This window comes from Notolepis coatsorum (assembly GCF_963971535.1).
Source record: "Notolepis coatsorum genome assembly, chromosome: 16".
Lineage (NCBI taxonomy): Eukaryota > Metazoa > Chordata > Actinopteri > Aulopiformes > Paralepididae > Notolepis > Notolepis coatsorum.
In genome coordinates this window covers 58,461,471-58,480,240 of record NC_140180.1, presented here as the reverse complement: position 1 = coordinate 58,480,240, position 18,770 = coordinate 58,461,471, and the positions used below count along the sequence as shown (strand labels likewise).

The 18,770-nt window shown below is 41.0% G+C and overlaps 1 protein-coding gene across 1 annotated transcript; it reads left to right on the top strand.

Moving 5' to 3' along the window:
* The first annotated feature begins 2,728 nt into the window (after nucleotides 1-2,728).
* On the top strand, nucleotides 2,729-17,677 carry ran (RAN, member RAS oncogene family). Its single transcript, XM_084331574.1, has 7 exons — nucleotides 2,729-2,786; nucleotides 3,762-3,822; nucleotides 3,968-4,052; nucleotides 7,034-7,159; nucleotides 7,802-7,989; nucleotides 16,912-17,082; nucleotides 17,281-17,677. The coding sequence occupies exons 2-7, from the start codon at nucleotides 3,790-3,792 to the stop codon at nucleotides 17,323-17,325; spliced, it is 648 nt and encodes a 215-aa protein (XP_084187700.1). The 5' UTR covers nucleotides 2,729-2,786; nucleotides 3,762-3,789; the 3' UTR covers nucleotides 17,326-17,677.
* Nucleotides 17,678-18,770: the final 1,093 nt, after the last annotated feature.

The following is an 18,770-nucleotide window of genomic DNA, read 5'->3' as shown; positions in this document are numbered from 1 at the left end:
GAGGAGAGTCTAACTTCAATAAACAGGCTGTTCATTCAACAATGTATGTATATTTCAGTTTGTGGAGTGAATATGAGTTGCATAAGATAATAGGGTGTGAAAGTCATGGAAAAAATTGTATACGAACAGGTCGAAAAATACCTTGCGGAAAAAAATCTAATCTACGAATTCCAATCTGGCTTCAGAACATCCCACTCCACTGACACATGCCTTCTCTATTTAAACGACCACATCAAACAAGAGGTGGACGCGGGCAAATACTGCGGCATGGTCATGCTGGACCTACAAAAGGCCTTCGACACTGTCAATCACACCATTCTGATTGACAAGCTAAAAGCAATTGGTTTTGATAGTCTATCAGTGAGCTGGATGCAATCCTACCTGGAGGGGAGAGAGCAGATGGTGGAGGTAAACGGTACCCTATCCCCCCCCCTCACAGTAAACTGTGGTGTTCCACAAGGAAGCATACTAGGTCCGCTACTGTTCCTAATTTATGCAAATGACATGTCGTCAGCTTGTGACTGCAACTTGTTCCTGTTTGCGGACGACTCAGCCCTGCTGGTCTCTGACAAGAACAAATTACAGGTTGAAAAAACCCTCAGCTCAGAACTAAGCAAAATCTGCATATGGCTCGCTGATAACAAACTATCATTACACATGGGCAAAACAGAGTCCATTCTCTTCGGTTCAAATAACAAACTCAGCAAGACCGACGGCTTCTCAGTTACAGTGGGTGACAATATTGTCACAAGGAAAGAAGATATTACCTACCTGGGTTCCATCCTAGAGGCAAATCTTTCCTGTGACAAAATGGCATCCAATGTAATAAAAAAAGTCAACCAACGAACTCGTTTCTTGTACCGGATCTCCTCACTGGTAAACAAGAATACCCTGAAGACTCTAGCAGGAGCACTCATTCAAGGGTACTACGACTATGCTTGCACCTCATGGTACCAAAGCACCTCAAAGGCGCTAAAAACAAAATTACAAACATCTCAAAACAAACTGGTCAGACTACTGCTTGACCTTACTCCTAGAACCCACCTCACCCCTGCCCACTTTGACAACCTAGGATGGCTTAGAGTAGACGACAGAGTACAGCAACTTGCAATGGGCCTGGTCTACAAGATACACTACACGACCAAGGTACCCATGTACATGACTAAATACTTCCCAAAGGTCAGTGAATACCACGATCACAACACCAGAGGGAGCTCCACAAATCATGTTAAACCCAGATTCGGCTCAAACAAGGGACTAAACACGTTTCGCAATTATGCCACATCAATGTGGAACGCCCTACCCAAAGCTGTAAAGGAATGTGAATCACTACCCACTTTCAAAAACACTCTCAAAAAACACCTAAGGGAGACTGCAACTCGAAACTGGCCCCTGTAAATGTCCGAACACAACCCCCGCCAACACCCCCCCCCCCCCACTCCTACCCCCCCCCCCCCCCCCCCCCCCCCCCCCAACCACCTCCAATGTACAGTCCCACCCCCACCTACCCAATCCAATGTACAGTTTCTACGCCTAATGTATATACTCTTTTCTTTCTGGACTCTTTTTGTATCACAAATACAGTACTGTAATTGCAAATCTGGTATGTCATAAATGTATAGATGTAGCAGTACTGTCTATCTGTATGTCATGTATGTCATATATGTTACGATGAATTGGAAATGGGGGACCCTGGTGGAAACAAGACGAAAGTCTTTCTCTGGTCTGCATCCCCTTAACAATTGTATGTATTGAGCTGTACTGCACTGTACCCATTCTGCAATCTGTTAATAAAGTTTTCATTCATTCATTCATTCATTCATTCATTCATTCATTCAAGGTATACTGAATACTGTCTTGTATGTCATGTATGTCATATGTTATGATGAATTGAAAATGGGGGACCCTGATGTAAACAAGATGAAAGTCTTTCTCTGGTCTGCATCCCCTTAACAATTGTGTGTATTGAGCCATACTGTATTGTACCCATTCTGCAATCTGTTAATAAAGTTTTCAATAAATCAATCAATCAATCAATCAAGGGGGTAGGAATACGTTTACACTTCATTCTATACTCCTGCTTGTTTGTTTTTTAATCTGTTTATTACTTGTTTTTTTATTATTATTTATTTTCAATTTATGTTCGAAATAAATAAACGCATTCATTCAAGATATTGTGTGAGCAAAAGTATAGTTAATTTACTCCCTCGAGTCTGGCCCGCGCGCGTGGATCTCACAGCTGTGCCCGCACAGTGCAATACTCCAATTCAGCCACTACACAGGCAATACAACGAGCACCGTTTATGTTACTTTTGATCACTTTTAGTAATTTACTTATGGTATGCTATTGTGGGCAAGTAAGCCTTGATTTACGATGAATTGAAAATGGGGGACCCTGATGTAAACAAGACGAAAGTCTTTCTCTGGTCTGCATCCCCTTAACAATTGTATGTATTGAGCTGTACTGTACTGTACCCATTCTGCAATCTGTTAATAAAGTTTTCAATCAATCAATTCAATCAATCAATTAATTGTATGTTTTGTGTCATGCTCAACATGTAGACGAGCACGATTACTCTTATTATCTACACACGATGAGCTTGTCTTTCTGATGCATCTGGCTGCTTCCAAAGACAGAACACATTCTTATTTCTGCATCCGCCAAAACAAACGCTGCTATTTTACCGCTAATATGGTCACATGATCAGGGCGGAAGCTGACTTTATACCACGCTGAATCTCCCGCGAACGCAGCCATTTACTCTTTCCCTCTTCGCTTCAACGCCGGTGAGTCTGAACATCTCCCCCGATGTGGAGCCATCCGAAATACAATTTATAGTCAACGCGAAGGTGCGTTAGAAAGATAAGAAACGCCGACGGACTATTTAGAATAGCCTTTGGACGGCGAACATTTGCGATATGGACCACTTGTGAGGTTATCCGCCAGATTTGCGTATTGATTTCTCCATGCTAACTTGCTGTTAGCCCCGCTAGCTTAGTGAAAATAATGGCTTCCATGCCGCTCTAGCTAACAGGTTAGCATACACAGGTCTCGTCTCACTGCATTGTTCTTTGTAACTGTTTCTAAGACAAACTAATGGAAGCACTCGTTGTAGTACCACACTCTTGACATGGTGTGTTTTGTACTGGGGGCTGCGTTATGGAACACAGTAGACTGTAACATGTAATAATAACGTTAAGAGTGTTTCCAGCTGAACAAGAGAGTGCGGTGGAGCTAGTTTTCTATGGCGCACTCAGCTAGCACCGTTACCTAGCTACACGTCTTTACCGTTATCAGCCTTGAGACGAGGCAGCCACGTTAGCTAGCTTGAGTTAGTTTCTTATTTGGTGGAAAATGTCGTCTAACGTTACAGTTGTGGCGTCATGTGCGATTCGAATCTAGAGGGATGTTATAGGTTGGCGTAATGTCGGAACGCGAGTCGCGAAGAATAAAGGCTAACGTCGACTAGCTCGATACTTAGCATCTAGCTAACAGTTAGCTGTACCGCCCAAAAAGCAGCACGTTGATCTCTTCAGCTACCGGCCCAAGTTTTCAGTGCGCTGTGGCGAAACTGCTCCTCCACCCTGTCCCTCGCACGTCGATGGCATTTTCAATATAATGCTAACTTTAGTCTCTTTCCCTGGGCTGGTAAATTAATTGGGGATCTAACGTCATCTACGAAGCGCATCATGCGAACTTACTAAGTTGATGCGATGCTGATAAGCCAATGTGTTAATGATCCCGCCTTGTGTTTGTTTCAGGAGACCAGAAAACACGACAAATTCAACAATGGCAGAAAGCGAACCATCGGTCCAGTTCAAGGTGAATATGATTAGCATCGCATCTCTGAACTTCATCGGGAAGTAGATGTCGTAGTTGTTTATATTAAGTTAGCCACCTAGCTAACTTAATTTAACCAGAACCAACCAGTTTGATCTGACTGAGCCCTTCTCCATGTCTCTCACAGCTGGTGTTGGTGGGTGATGGAGGAACAGGAAAGACAACTTTCGTAAAGAGGCACTTGACGGGAGAATTCGAGAAGAAATATGTTGGTAAGTCTAGTATCATTAAGTGTATAATTACACTATGATATGGCACTCCATACATTACATTTAACCATTACACTGTTGAAGGTGATTAATTTGTGTCAGGTCATTGCCTCATCCATCAGGTCTGAAGTGCTTGGTCATTAACAGTGAGTTGTGCTGGCACAACAAGCTTACTGCAGATGCTTTTCACAAAGGCTGAGGAAGATTAACTAAGGCACCGGTTTTCTTTCTTGTCGAGGACCCACACATTAATACATACAAGGCATTGCACCCCCATTTGATACGATTATTTCTGAGACCCCCATCTGAGCAGATAGGTTGTTTGATATGATTCCAGAACAATGCTGAAAGTTGACAAGTTCTACTATAGAGAAATCTCACATAATCTCTGCAGGTTTATATTCCCCGTTGTCATAATTTTTTAAGCTATTAAAGGATAACTGTTTAATTTTTTTTAACCTGGGCACTGCTGTTTTCTATAATTTGGACTAACCAGATGTCTTGCTCTGTAATCCTGCGAGGGATAGCTCAGTTGTTGCAGGAAGAAAACAATGGCAGTTGGAGAAAAGGGTCAAACCTAGTATTACCATCTATTTCGACAGGGATGAATGAATGAATGAAAACTTTATTTAACAGATTGCAGAATGGGTACAATACAGTACGGCTCAATACATACAATTGTTAAGGGGATGCAGACCTGAGAAAGACGTTTGTCTTGTTTCCATCAGGGTCCCCCATTTTCAATTCATATAGACATATATGACATACATGACATACAGATAGTCAGTACTGCTACATCTATACATTTATGACATACCAGATTTGCAAATACAGTACTGTTTGTGATACAGAAGGAGTCAAGAAAAGAGAGTATATACATTTGACGTAGAAACTGTACATTGGAGGAGGTTGGGTGGGGGGGGTTGGGTACATTGGGATATTGACAACCATACTGGGTAATTTACATTGGAGGTGGTTGGGGGGGGGGCGGGGGGCACACTGTATAAACAAGTAACACTGTACATTGAGGGGGGGGGGGGAGGAGACACTGTACAAACAAACACAATTGTACATTGAACTATTGACAAAACCATACTAGGTAAATGACTGTACATTGGAGGGGGTTGGGTTAGGATATTTACAGGGGCCAGTGTTGAATTGCAGTCTCCCGTATGGCAGTCTACTAAAGAAGACACCCTACCAAAAAAGACTCTTGGCGGATACACTTTTCCCCACAATACATTGCATACCGGTTTGCAGCTGAAGCTAGCAAGCTCAATTCGATTTTTTAAAGTATTTATTCCCTTCAATAAATTTATGTAACACACTCAACAGGGACAAATAAAACGTAGTTTATAAGAGTTCTTACAAATTCTATAAACTGCCTCTAGCAGTATACTTACAAAAAATAAAAACCCTGCATTTTAAAACCACTTAAGTCTATATCTTTGCTAAAGCAGGCTGAGACCAGTCCATAAGACCCTGATGTGTTGGAGCCCGCCCCAGGCTATAACACACCTGGCTCAGCCTGCCAATGTCATTCTTGCACATAAATTCAGCCCATGCACGACTGCTGGCAAGGCCAAATTAGTAAACTTTTGTTCTTACAACCCCATTGTTTTACTTAATTTTGAACTCCAAGTTCTTACTGCTGCTACATTGCATATATAACCCACCAACCATGCTTGTCATAAGGGCAACACCACTGTGTGACACCTGCTGACTTAAGTATATACAATGGCAAGGACTTTAACACCATCAGTGCCGACCTTTTTTACCTTTTTACCCCATTGAATGCCATCATCCACTTCAATGTTGGCGTTAAAAACGCCTATTCTATGTTTTAAATTATTGCTATGTGTCTAATCTGCCCGTCGCTTATCAATGACTTGTTTGCAGTCAACATTGTCGAAACGGATTGTTTTTTAATCTGTTCATATCCTTTTTATAGCATTTCGAAAAGCTATCGTTCTCTCGCAAATTTTCTGAAAATTGAAAGATTCCCCCATAAACGGCATTTATTGGAATATTCTCAAATACACTAGACACATTGTCATTTGTCTGCCTATTTATGAATAGTTTTCAAATAAACGCTAGATTATCGATAGTATATGTGTACTTATGCACGCTATAGACGCGGGCTGAAAAATCTATTCTCTCGTTTCCTCAAGATCACACACACATAGGGACACGCTGTTATCTCAGTGAATACAGCTCCAATTACCTCAAGACTGGTAACATAGACTCCTTACCTTAGATCAGATGTTCTCCAAAAAGATTATTCCAATTCCTGATCGCCATTCCAAATATCGATCGCGTTTATTGGCTGCTGTAAATATATATTCCAGGCTGCTTTCTGTCTCGCGATCAGATCCCTCTTGATCAGACGGCTCGCTAGCACAATGGAGCCAGTTGGCTCCACCTCTACAGATCCCAGGTCAGTCTAATCCAGTGCTTCCCAATCCTCTCCTCGAAGCACCCCAGCCGTTCCATGTATTTGTTAAATTCCACCACCAGCACACCTGATTCAACTTAACAAGCCCTTTATTAGTTGAATCAGGTGTGCTGGTGGTGGAATTTAACAAATACATGGAACGGCTGGGGTGCTTCGAGGAGAGGATTGGGAACCACTGGTCTAATCGACTGACCTGCAGTTACACAGGGATAGACGATAGGGGGCGCTTTTTCCCATCTGAGCTCCTGGAGAGGGGCTGCTGTACCAACGGGAGACTCGTTGATGAAATATGAATTCAGATTGCTAATAAAAAAATAATCAAACTACATTTCTCGTCATCGGCACTCAATGGGGGGGGGCTGATAAAACGAGAATAGTCGTCGCTGGCATCCAAAGTGTTAATACTCAAAGACGGCTAGAATAATGAGTGTATGAAATGAGAATTTTTATAGATTTGAGCACAGGTATATATATAAACAAATCTTGGTGCCATCATTCCTCATTTAATTCCCTTCCCCCCCCTCACTAGCCACCCTGGGAGTGGAGGTGCACCCACTGGTCTTCCACACGAACAGAGGAGCCATCAAGTACAACGTGTGGGACACAGCTGGACAGGAGAAGTTCGGGGGCCTCAGAGACGGCTACTATATCCAAGGTATTTTACACTTTGGTCATGGCAGGACCATCTAAAAGACCTACCCAACATGCAGGCAAGGAAATTAATAGCTAGTAAACAAAGTTAATTGTTGGTTCGTTGTGGTGGCACCATTACAGACGCCCTCGAAACCAACCTGCCTTAATCAGCCCCCATGTGTTTAGCTCACTACTGTATTATCAGTAGAAATAAAGTATATCTATTCACAAATCGTCCTTCACTTGTATTAGGAAATTATTTCATTGTGTGACCTGCCTACTTCCATTTTTCTAGGACTGTACCCATACACCACCTAATCAGATCATTTAAAAATTAAGGCAAACATTACTTTGGTTTCCATCACTGATGGATTTTAATCCTATGGTTTAATGGGTGAATTTCAACACCAGTTTGGTTAATCTAGCCTTCTTTAGTTTAGGTGCATACATTCCTTACTGTGACTTGATTGTTCCTCAACACCCACACTAGCCTTTTCTTAACTCAAAAGGGGAAGTTGTTCATAAGAACAATTTGTAGCACTTTCTCTCGTTTTGTAATGCTTCCTCCCCGTTTTACAATCTCCATTCATTTTTCTCCCTTGCACTCAGCCATGACTCATACCGTCTCTGCTCCCTCTCGCACCGTCTCTCCTGTCTTGTACAGCTCAATGTGCCATAATCATGTTTGACGTCACTTCTCGAGTCACCTATAAGAACGTGCCCAACTGGCATCGTGACCTGGTGCGCGTCTGTGAGAACATTCCCATCGTCCTCTGTGGCAACAAGGTGGACATCAAAGACAGGAAAGTCAAAGCCAAGAGCATCGTATTTCATCGCAAGAAGAACCTGCAGGTAATACTTGTGTTTGTATACTAGTGTTTAGTCTGGTTGAATCTAACCCTGGAGCGTTGGATTGTGAACGTGGTAAACCAACTCAGGTTTGCGCCAAACAAACTATCTGTTTGGTGGTCTCGGTCAGCTTCCAAATGAACCCTGGAGCAGTTCGTCTTGAGGTGTGAAAGCAATCGGACCAAAAGCAATTGGAGTTGGATTTTGGCAGCTTTTGTTGACATCTTCCCCTATATTCCCAATTCCAAAGTGCAATTTTTCATGATGGTCACCTAATACGGTTGTGATTAGGGGTGGAACGGTTCACAAAATCCACGGTTTGGTTCATATCACAGTTTTGTGGTTACGGTTTTCGGTTTGGTTCGATGTACGTAATTTTTTATAAATACTTTTTTACTGTTCCTCCGGGAGGCCGGAGACTGTCGCATGTTTTCCTCCGACACATGTGCAGCCAGCCGGCAGCCAGCCTGGCAGCGCAGATTCTCACCGGGAGAGTGTAACGTGTGGAAGGTCACACTGCCTTTCTCCAGATCCTACCCTCGCTGTGCAGGCGCCCCGACCGAACTGTAGGGGTCGCTGTCCACAACGCCCAGGACCCACCCACGGCTTCCCTCCCCCTAACTCAGCCAAAAGAGTTAGTATAGCGAGACCGCAGCCTCTTGCATTGGTGACGAGCACAATCTCCGCTACGCCACTTGACCGCTCCTTTTTTATTTGAAGGAAGAAAAAAAAAAGGTTTACAGCGGTTTGCCTTAAATAATGTTTGGCACACAAAGACCTAACTGACTGACAAATGTAGCCTATATTTTTCAAAGTATTAACTTAGTGCAAACAAACTAAATAGTTAAACCTTTCTAATTTTGTGGCCACATTATAGACAAAGGCCATCAACATAAAGTATGCATATGCTCAACCAGCACTAGACTTTCCTTTCTTTAAAATAAACACAAAAAAAACTATCAACAACGTTTACATTCCCTGATCGTCAGTTCTTAATGGAAAGATTAGTTTTCCGCTTGAAATTAAAGTGCAGTATTTGAAATACAATGAAAGGAATATGGCTGGATTTCTTATCAAAAGGAAAAGTGTCAGTTATTTAAATTAAATAAATAAACAAACATCAGAATGCCATCAATATGAAATGCAGCATAAATCAAACTAACACACTGTACTGTTTCAAAACAACACTGCTCTGTTCATTCTATTTTTAAAATACGTACATTGTCTGTCTACATTTATTTAGACTTAACATTATTCAAATATTGAGTGCAACACACTAACAGTAATTATTGTGAAACTGTGGTGGATTAATGTAATTCGGTGAGTTGGAACTGTATGGGTTGGGGGGTCCGCACGGACAATTTATCGTGTGGTACCTCCGGACCTTCTCGACTATAACGTTGCCGGAGTTGAATCGAGTTGATAACATGCAGTGGAAAAGCGGCAATAGTCCCGGTTGGAGTTAGTAAACACAGTTGTATGTTAGCCTTCTTGGATGTTGAATAAACGCCTATCATTGTCTTTCAACACCCCGCCTCTCGGACTCCCATTTTCTCCTCTGCTAGCTAGTAGCTACGGTAACATTTCATTGGCTGTATTAGAGCTGGCGGGCTACCATAGTTAAACATGCGTTGTGTTGTACAAACCGTGCTAACGTTATGGCAAGATGTGTGTAGGCCTATGTAATGTTAATGGCTATGTTTTTAAAGTCGTAATTAAGATGGATTTATATTGCGCTTGCCATTTCCACAAACTGACTAGCACCTGCAGCCAGCTAAATTACTTTTTTTCCCTTCGCATCCCCTGAACTGAACAATACACAGACGCCCCGAACCGTGGAGGTCGTGTCGAATGGTGTACGGTTCGAATGCGTACCGTTCCACCCCTAGTTTGATGCTAAACCGATACATTGCAGGCACAAGTCGAGTGACAGTAGCCTAGACATATAGCCTTTCATAACATTTTTGCAAGCCAAGGGGATCACAAGATTATTTTTATGTACATGTAGTCATTATGATTCAACGTTCTGTTTAATAAAAGGCTGACCTGCATGATCACACGGCTTGGATTAGAAAGCTTGGTTTGTCAATTACAAACATAGATAAGATGCATAAACAAAACTATAAACTGAAACAAAGGAAACCATCACTTTTTGTTTCAGACCATTTCAAACAAATCTTAGGTGTGATCACCCTTAACTCATTCAGCGCCAGAGGGCGCTGTATACTGTGGTTGAAAGGCCAACGCTTTAAAGTATAGGAATATGTGGCAGTGTTTGCAGGGCTATAACTATATTATAGCTATGGATACAATACTATTGCCCATTGAGTATCGTTCAATATGTGAAAAAGAAATAATTTTTTCATCCATACATTCCCGTTTTTTACCGTGGTGAATAAGTATGGTTTTAGGGTAATTCATGTGAGGCTGGTAATAGCCCCCAACGTGTATTATGCTAAATGCATTGCCGTTCCGTCCCCACACTCTACAATTAAAAAATCAAATGCATATGATAGGTATTATGTTCCATTATGAATGCATCAAAGGGGGGGGGGGGGGTATGCTTAGATCGTCACCAACGGAATACGTTATGGACTAGCGTTACACACATATGCTCGGAATCACAATGAAGCCATGCTTTGATCAACGCAAGATTTATATCATATAGCCCTTACCTTGACTAGGATCTGCCCCAAAAAGAATATTTCAATTATCTGATCGCGAGTCCCAGTATTGGTGTCGATCGTGTCGCCAACATAATCCGCCATACATCGTCCATCTGGAGCATTTGACGCTCCTCAAGCCGATCGGTACAACCGCTCCCCTTGCCCGACATGGAAAAGTTTGCCCGGACCATATAATCGACGCACAGCCCAATACAGAGTTTCAAAGGATGTGCAATACTGGCGTTTTTGGACTTTTGCGATCTCAGACTCATTCCCTATGACAGGGGTGGCCAACCCGCGGCTCGCGAGCCGCATGCGGCTCTTTGCCCGTCAATGTGCGGCTCTTCCATGTCACTCATTCCATAAGGACGTAGAATAAACATTTACAATTTTTTTTTTAAATGGTTCATTTGCATGTTCTTGGTATCTGAATCTAGGGACATATATGGATCAGTGTCATAAATAGTGCGTCTGTTACTAGGCTTGAGTAAATTGTAATTAACCAAAGGAGAATATCAATTCTATTTAAAAAAATTTTTATCTTTGACTGTAAATAACACCATGCTAAAATTGACCAGACCTGAAAAATCTAAGCAAATGAATAAAGGGAAGATGATTAAACAGAAGGTTTTGTAGATACAGTACTGAATTCTGCCATCTTTTTTATAATGTAAATTTCTCCACCATTTTTCATCATATTGCAACACCTTTTTTTGCAAGACGTTCACAGAAAGGTAGAGAAACTAACTGCGTTCTGTTTTATGGCAATAACATTCAGGTTTGTGGGAGATAATCCCAAAAAATAAGAGAAATTAAAAAGTAAATCCAGAAGTCGGATGATTGACAGGGGCTGGTGTGAGCTGGGTAGGGTAGTTTTTCGAAATTTGAAAGCCCTGAGTCTCTTCCTTCAAAAGGCTACACTCACTTTTGGCTGTGCCACTTCCTCCTGTCAATATGCGCCGGTTTCCGACTCAATGCCCTGAGATTTCTATAATCTTATATTTCACTAATAACAGTTAAAATAATTGGTAAACAAACGTAATGCTAAAAATATACACTTTTACTGTATATCTCGGGCTTAAGAGGTTAACCCTGTGAGGCCCAAATTAAAAAGAAATTAGCAACTTCAGAGGGTGGGACATATAAACACATTTACTATAAAATAGCATTGTGAGGCTGAACAACAGGACCAATTGACTATACATGTGCTTAAAGGGGAACTATCTTATAAATGGCTTTTTTCAGTGTTTACCATTGTTTCTTAGCTATGTGGACTTATATTAATAGGATATATGTCTCTAATTCTCATATTGGTGAATTCTTCCAATTCTCCTCTCACAATATTCACCCTCACTGAACTGAGTCATCTGAAAAATGTGCATATCTGTGATGTCAGAGATTTCTCAGCTGCATAATAATGTGGCAGTTGATGTGGCAGTTGGCACCAGGCCACACAGTGGTTGGAGCCCAGCCTCAAAACGGCTTAAGATCTTGAGGTAGAAAAATGCGGTTTTTAGTACTTGATTAGAAATACAAAACGATGCATTTTTTTTGAAAAAAAACCTATGTGTTCCATAGACTCACAGGAATTGTGTAAAAGTGCCCAAATAGTGAAAGAAATAGTAAAATTGTTCCCCTTTAACATTTTTTAAATAAACATTATTTTTTTAAATGGCTAAAAGTGATTTTGTAATTTTGCAACCGTGGGTCTCACAGGGTACTTTTAACTAGGGCTGGGCGATATGGCCTAAATATGATATCACGATATTTTCTGACCTTTCGGCGATACACGATACGCATCACGATGTTTTTCTTTTTTTCCCCAAACAATTCATTATGAGGCTTACCAAGACAGTATTTGAGTTTGCAAGCCAACATTAAAGACAAAATAAAATACCCATGCATTTAGCATTTTTATATTATATATTAGATTTAGATTATTGGATTATTAGATTATATATTGCATATATTTAGCAATGAGATATTATATGATTTAGATATGAAATATGATGAATTGAAAATGGGGGACCCTGATGTAAACAAGACTAAAGTCTTTCGCTGGTCTGCATCCCCTTAACAATTGTATGTATTGAGCTGTACTGTACCCATTCTGCAATATGTTAATAAAGTTTTAAATCAATCAATAGGATTTTAGCATTTTTATGAAACTACTGTATATTTGTATGTCTCTAAATGTTTTGATGAATTGAAAATGGAGCCGAAAGTCTTTTTCTGGTCTTCATCCTCCAGTCAGTCCACTGTTGTTGTATTGAGCTGTACTGTATTGTACCCATTCTACAATCGTTAATAACGTTCATTCAACTGGCAACAGAATAATTTTGATTGACAGTCGAGTCTGCCAATTACGTCACACCGCTTGTACCCGCCCTGCTGTTCTTAGCACCAATCGGCAAGCAGCGCTATTCTTTTTTTACTTCCTGAATGCCCTCCTTGATTTTAACGAGAGCTCAGCTCAACGACAACAACAGCTCACCGCAGCCGACGAGTGATTACTAGCGCACCGCAGCATGACAACGAGGCATAATGATTTTACTGCAACAAATGTTATAATAAAAGCCTTTCCATACATCTGTCTGATTGAAAACTTTATTAACAGACCGCAGAATGGGCACGCACAACTCGGCACGGACTGAGATATGAACAGTAACGCTTGCTATCTATGTCGTCATCGGACGTTGCTATGTTTGGGTAAATACGCTGATGTGTAACTAGGGGTGGACGGTATGGTCTAAAATTTATATCACGGTATAATTTGAAGCATAGACGGTAACGGTATATATCACGGTATCATCGTTTTTGATAATTTTTTTTTTTTTTTTATATATATAATTTTTTTTTTTTTTTATATATAAAATATATATATTATATAATTAGACTTGTACTTGTATTATCTGCGAGACATCGCCACCACGCAACAAGCTCTACTGTCTGTGTGTACATTAGTAGCCTCTAGCTACGGCCAGGATTCTCCGGAGCTGCAGCTGGACCTATACTCGAGTAGCCTCGAGCTACGGCCAGGATTCACCGGCGCTGCAGCTGGGCCCTAGTATTGGTATAACGTTAAATCACATTCACAAGCCCTCAGCTCGAATACGCATCGAATCAGTGTTATAAGACATTGATATCAGGAGCTATCTGTAGCTACTGCTAGCCGGATATATAACGTTAATACAATGCCTCAGTGAATTATTTAGTTCAATGGGACATTTCGTTTTGAACGGTGAACTAAGTTGCGTTAACGTGAGCTAACGGCTAACGGAGCTATCATACACGTCTACTCTCTACTAGACTTGATGGAGCGTTTGTTGATGTCAGGAGCTATCGGTAGCTGGCCGACTAGATACCGTTCGGTTAGACAATGCCTCATGTATTAAACTAAAAGTGAATAGTTGACTGGGTCATTTTGTAACGGTAGCTAAGCTAACGTTAGCTCAGGGAGACGTCCCGTCCCACTACTACTAGTAGACCCGTGTTTACATGCGTGCGGGAGGGGCTGGCACGCCCACTGCGCGAAGCCTCCTAAATAACTTTTTCCAGTTAGCACATATCTATTATCTATGACTAATTCTATCTATTTTTAGGGGCAAATGCGAGTGAAATAGTCGCGCTGTGGTTACATGACGTCATTGCTATTTTAGAGCTGCACTACCGGTTACACGGTATAGGCAAAATCCATACCGTAGAGCAAATTCATACCGTTTATACCGTATACCGTTTATACCGTCCACCCCTATGTGTAACTATATAACGTATAACTATATAATGTTGATGCCACAAAACGAATGCCTTTGTTAATCATAAATACTAACTAACTTTGATGCAGTAGTGTGTGTGTGGGAGCGGCGTTGTTCAAAAGTTTGAACGGGGTGGACCAGATTGACGCGACACAATCCTCTTGGGCAAAACATCATGATATCCACGATACGTTAAAAAAGTGTATTGTTAATGAACTGTACCCGATATTTATATAATATCGTCATATCGCCCAGCCCTACTTTTAACCCTGTGAGGCCCAAATAAAAAAGACATTAGCAACTTCAGAGGCCAGAGGGTGAGACCTATAAACACATGAAGGGTGCCGTGACTGAAAAAAAAGGTTGAGAAACGCTGGTATATGGTGTGGCTCTTTGTGGTACCACAGTAATTTGTGTGGCTCTTAGTCTCTGACTGGTTGGCCACCCCTGCCCTATGATAACACCAGGCTCGCTGGATGGATAATGAATGGAAATATCATTGCAATCTCACACTCATTCCCTATGATAACACCAGGCTCGCTGGATGGATAATGAATGGAAATATCAAATAAAAGAAAAAACTGCCATTAATATGAAAGAAAGGAGAAAGGGTTCACGCAAATAGCTTTATGCTAAAAAGAACAACAATGTTGTATATATCGATGTTTTTCAAACAAATAGCCATGTTCTACTAGAACTAACACACCTGGGTATGCATTTATTTAGCTAATGCAAGGAATTATGTGTTTTAGCTGGGAGACTTTTGCCCAAAACAATATTTTGATCAAATGCCAAACTTTATTACACTACACATATCCGATTACACAAGAAGCCCATACAGCTTGTCTGCATAGACTTGTGTAGAACACAATGGGGTTGAGTGCTTTGATATAATGAGTAATCATTATCAATAATATAATTATTGATAATGATTACCTCCCTTAAAGGCCAACTTGCAGGTTGTATTTTTGTTCAATAAACAATGTGACTAGGGCAACGGTCACATTGGGTCACATGAAGAGGGGGGGTGAATTATCGAAATTGACCCAGTTTTAGTGTTTTTATCAAACATTTTGTTGACCAAACCACAACCTCCACGCACATGCATATTTTAATCCATGGTTCATAACGTGCGTGTGTCATCTTAATGATGACGTCACATCAGGTGCAGGGCAGCAGGGGCTCTGAGAGTCACAGGCAGGTAGTGGCAGGAAGCAGAGAGCCTTGCTACTACTAGCCGAGGAGTGAATGAAAATGTATCTGTTTCGCCTAACACTATTGCTCCGTGATCATAGCCATTCATCTCTAAAGCGAACCACTATTTGTAAACGCCACATCCATGTTACCATATCTGTAATAATCTAAATCATTGTGTCGTTGACACATATTGTGTATATAACGTTAGTAGCTAAGTTAGCTAGCTTGGTAGCCAGCATTCTCAAAACTCCTAACATGCCTCGATTTAAAATAGTTCTCTCCTCTTTGTATACCTTTGTCCTCACAAGAATTCTGCCAGGGAACTTATGGACACGACAGCAGTGGTAGTTATAAGGTGTTTGAGCTTGTAACATTAACGTTAGTTGGCTAATAGCTATCGTGGTAGCCCCTTTCGTGACTGATTCACCGAGTGCTATCCGAGGGGCTACTATCGTATCAACATGCCGTGACGTGTAGCTTGCTAGCCGGCATGATGCGTGTGCAGTGCTTTGCCCCACAGGTCTGAGAAGAGGACCTGCTCATTTTACTCGTTCCCAAAACTCTTTTACATGCCCCGATTTAAAATGGTTCACGACGGTAGCCATAATGCTGATGTTAGCGGGGTAACTTTAGCCAGAGCCATATAGCCAGTAGTACTATGACCCGGACGGGCATAAGGCATAAGTTGCCTGGAGTGACGGCACAGCCCTGCTAGCGTCTGATAAGCTTTTTCATTTGCTCCGTACATGTTATTCGTGCGTGGACCTTTTTAACCCTTTCTGAGTGGCATTTCCGGTGTCAAATGGAGAAAAATAAATAATGAAATTAGATGCCAATGATGTAAACTACCCATAATTGAAGAGTAGGGTTTAACCTGCAAGTTGGCCTTTAAGTTTAGTAGTTAAACCAGATTGTTGGTTAAAGGGGTTGTTCACTTTAAAGAAACAATTTTATTTTTCGTTATTGGTTTTATACATTTTATTTTTAATATAGGTGATTTGAAGCAGAGCCAGTAGGCCACTGAAATCGCATTTATCACATTCCAAATTGTTGCCTAAATAGTTACCTAAATTAATATAAACTGTTCACTTTTTATACTGTCTTAAATATGATTTTCAGACATGTTTGTTGCCACACCAACTTCCACTAGCATTGTTAACTATATTTTCAATATGTAAACAAATAAAATGCTTTGTAGATAATTGAAATCAGTCTTCTTAAAATTTTAAACAAGTTACTTTTTCAACATTGCCATTTTTTCTATGTCATGACATTTAATTATTTATTTTTACTTTGTTACCCCACAGTACTACGACATCTCTGCCAAGAGTAACTACAACTTTGAGAAACCCTTCCTGTGGCTAGCAAGAAAGTTGATTGGCGACCCCAACCTAGAGTTCGTCGAGATGCCTGCCCTCGCTCCCCCAGAGATCCAGATGGACCCATCCCTCGCCGCGCAGTATGAGCAAGACCTCAAAGTAAGTACGGCCTCGGCGAGTGCTGTTGATCTGCCTGGCTCAATGAACCCTCTGAGAGACTTGCGCTCTACACCCTTCTGTAAAGACAGATGTGAGCCATACACCTGTAAAGGCAAATAAGTTACATTGGGATCTGAACTATATTATCAGTGTAAATGTGAATGAGTTCTAATGCCTGTCCTCTTGTCCTCTGTCCAGACTGCATCAGAAACAGCTCTACCAGAAGAGGATGATGACCTTTAACCTGTTAATGACTCCTCCCCCACCCCACCCTCACTGGACAGGAAGTTGTCGGAGTTTGGCCCCCTTTACTGTAAAATCCCGCAGAATTATTTTTATTTTTGAACATTTTTTTGTTTCGTTTTGTGTTTTAAAACTGAGTAAAACAGAATAAGAGAAACTGAAAACAAAGTGAAAGTCGTGTGATTCTGATTTCACTGTATGACACACCTGCCCCAGTGTCATTGTTGGCATGGTGACGTGCTATTGTTCATCAGCAGCCTCCACAGTGCTTACCCAGCTCACAATGCTGTTGTAAGGCCTACTGGATACACTTAAGGGGAATAAACTTTGAATAAAAACATTCTCAATATGACGAGCTGTTGTCTTGGGTTACTTTACTTTTTTCGTAAAAGCTCATTCTGGTTACATTGCTAGTGTTGCATACTGTTGCCCACCTTGCATGGCTCACATGAATGGGGGATCTGAATTCTGAATTGCCCCCCAAGCTTGTTTTCTCATTTGCTTGGGGTCGAGGTCGGGAGGTGTCACTTCATTGCAGTATGGGCTTGTGAAGACCTTTTGAGGCATGCAACTGCTCAGGCCTACACAAACGAGCTACAGTATGCATATATTGTAAGAAGTCGGCATAGCTTTTGGCAGTTGAATGCTAAATGGTATAGAAAAGTTCCTGGAAGGTGGGAATTTTGGAAATGTTTTTGCAAGGGCCAGCAAGGCACTGAAAAACTAGTTCATCTGATAAATGATTCTTGGTCATTTGACGAACAGAGGCCTTGCACTATCTGTAGTTCTTTGTTCAAGACATCCAGCAGTAGTTTTAGAGAAATTAGTTACCAGCCTATCTCAAAATTATGAAATAATTACTAAAAGACTTCATGCTGAAAGGTAATTGGTATATGACTGCTACACAAGTACAAATAATCAAGTTTAACATGTGTTTCAAAACATCAAGAATTTCATGTAATTTTCCATGTTAACCCCAACTCCACTGTATGTCTAATTTGTCTACAGAGCATGTGTTTTAATCCTACTGGACATGGAACTTCTATTCATTTGCTAAGGAGTTGAAAATACTATTCTATGGACTCGTAACCCAACTATAATGGAATTTATTTTTATTAAAATAATTAAAAATAAATCTTTACCACTGCTTTCTAGATTGGCTCAACCCTGCAGGCCTGACCAATGGTCACCAGGTGGCGGCCGTGTTCTTTCATTTCAAAGCTTGTATAAAAAGTCAACCTAAACCAAAAGCATCTTGGTCTATGCTTAGAACTACAGTTGAACTCCCCCGATGTTTTTAAAACCAGGCTTGATCAATAGTTTCAATTTAATCAGTTAAAAATGCCTTTTCATGCCTTTTCACGGTTTGAATTTGAAAGAAAATGCACTTCCTGAATTCACTTGATTGATTTGGTTATCTGATTATAACATTGTGGGGGGATTTG

Coding starts and splice junctions, on each gene's coding strand:
- ran (XM_084331574.1), top strand. CDS start 3,790: ATGGCAGAAAGCGAACCATCGGTCCAGTTCAAG. Junction 3,823..3,967: donor AACCATCGGTCCAGTTCAAG/GTGAATATGATT, acceptor TGTCTCTCACAG/CTGGTGTTGGTGGGTGATGG. Junction 17,083..17,280: donor AGTATGAGCAAGACCTCAAA/GTAAGTACGGCC, acceptor TCCTCTGTCCAG/ACTGCATCAGAAACAGCTCT.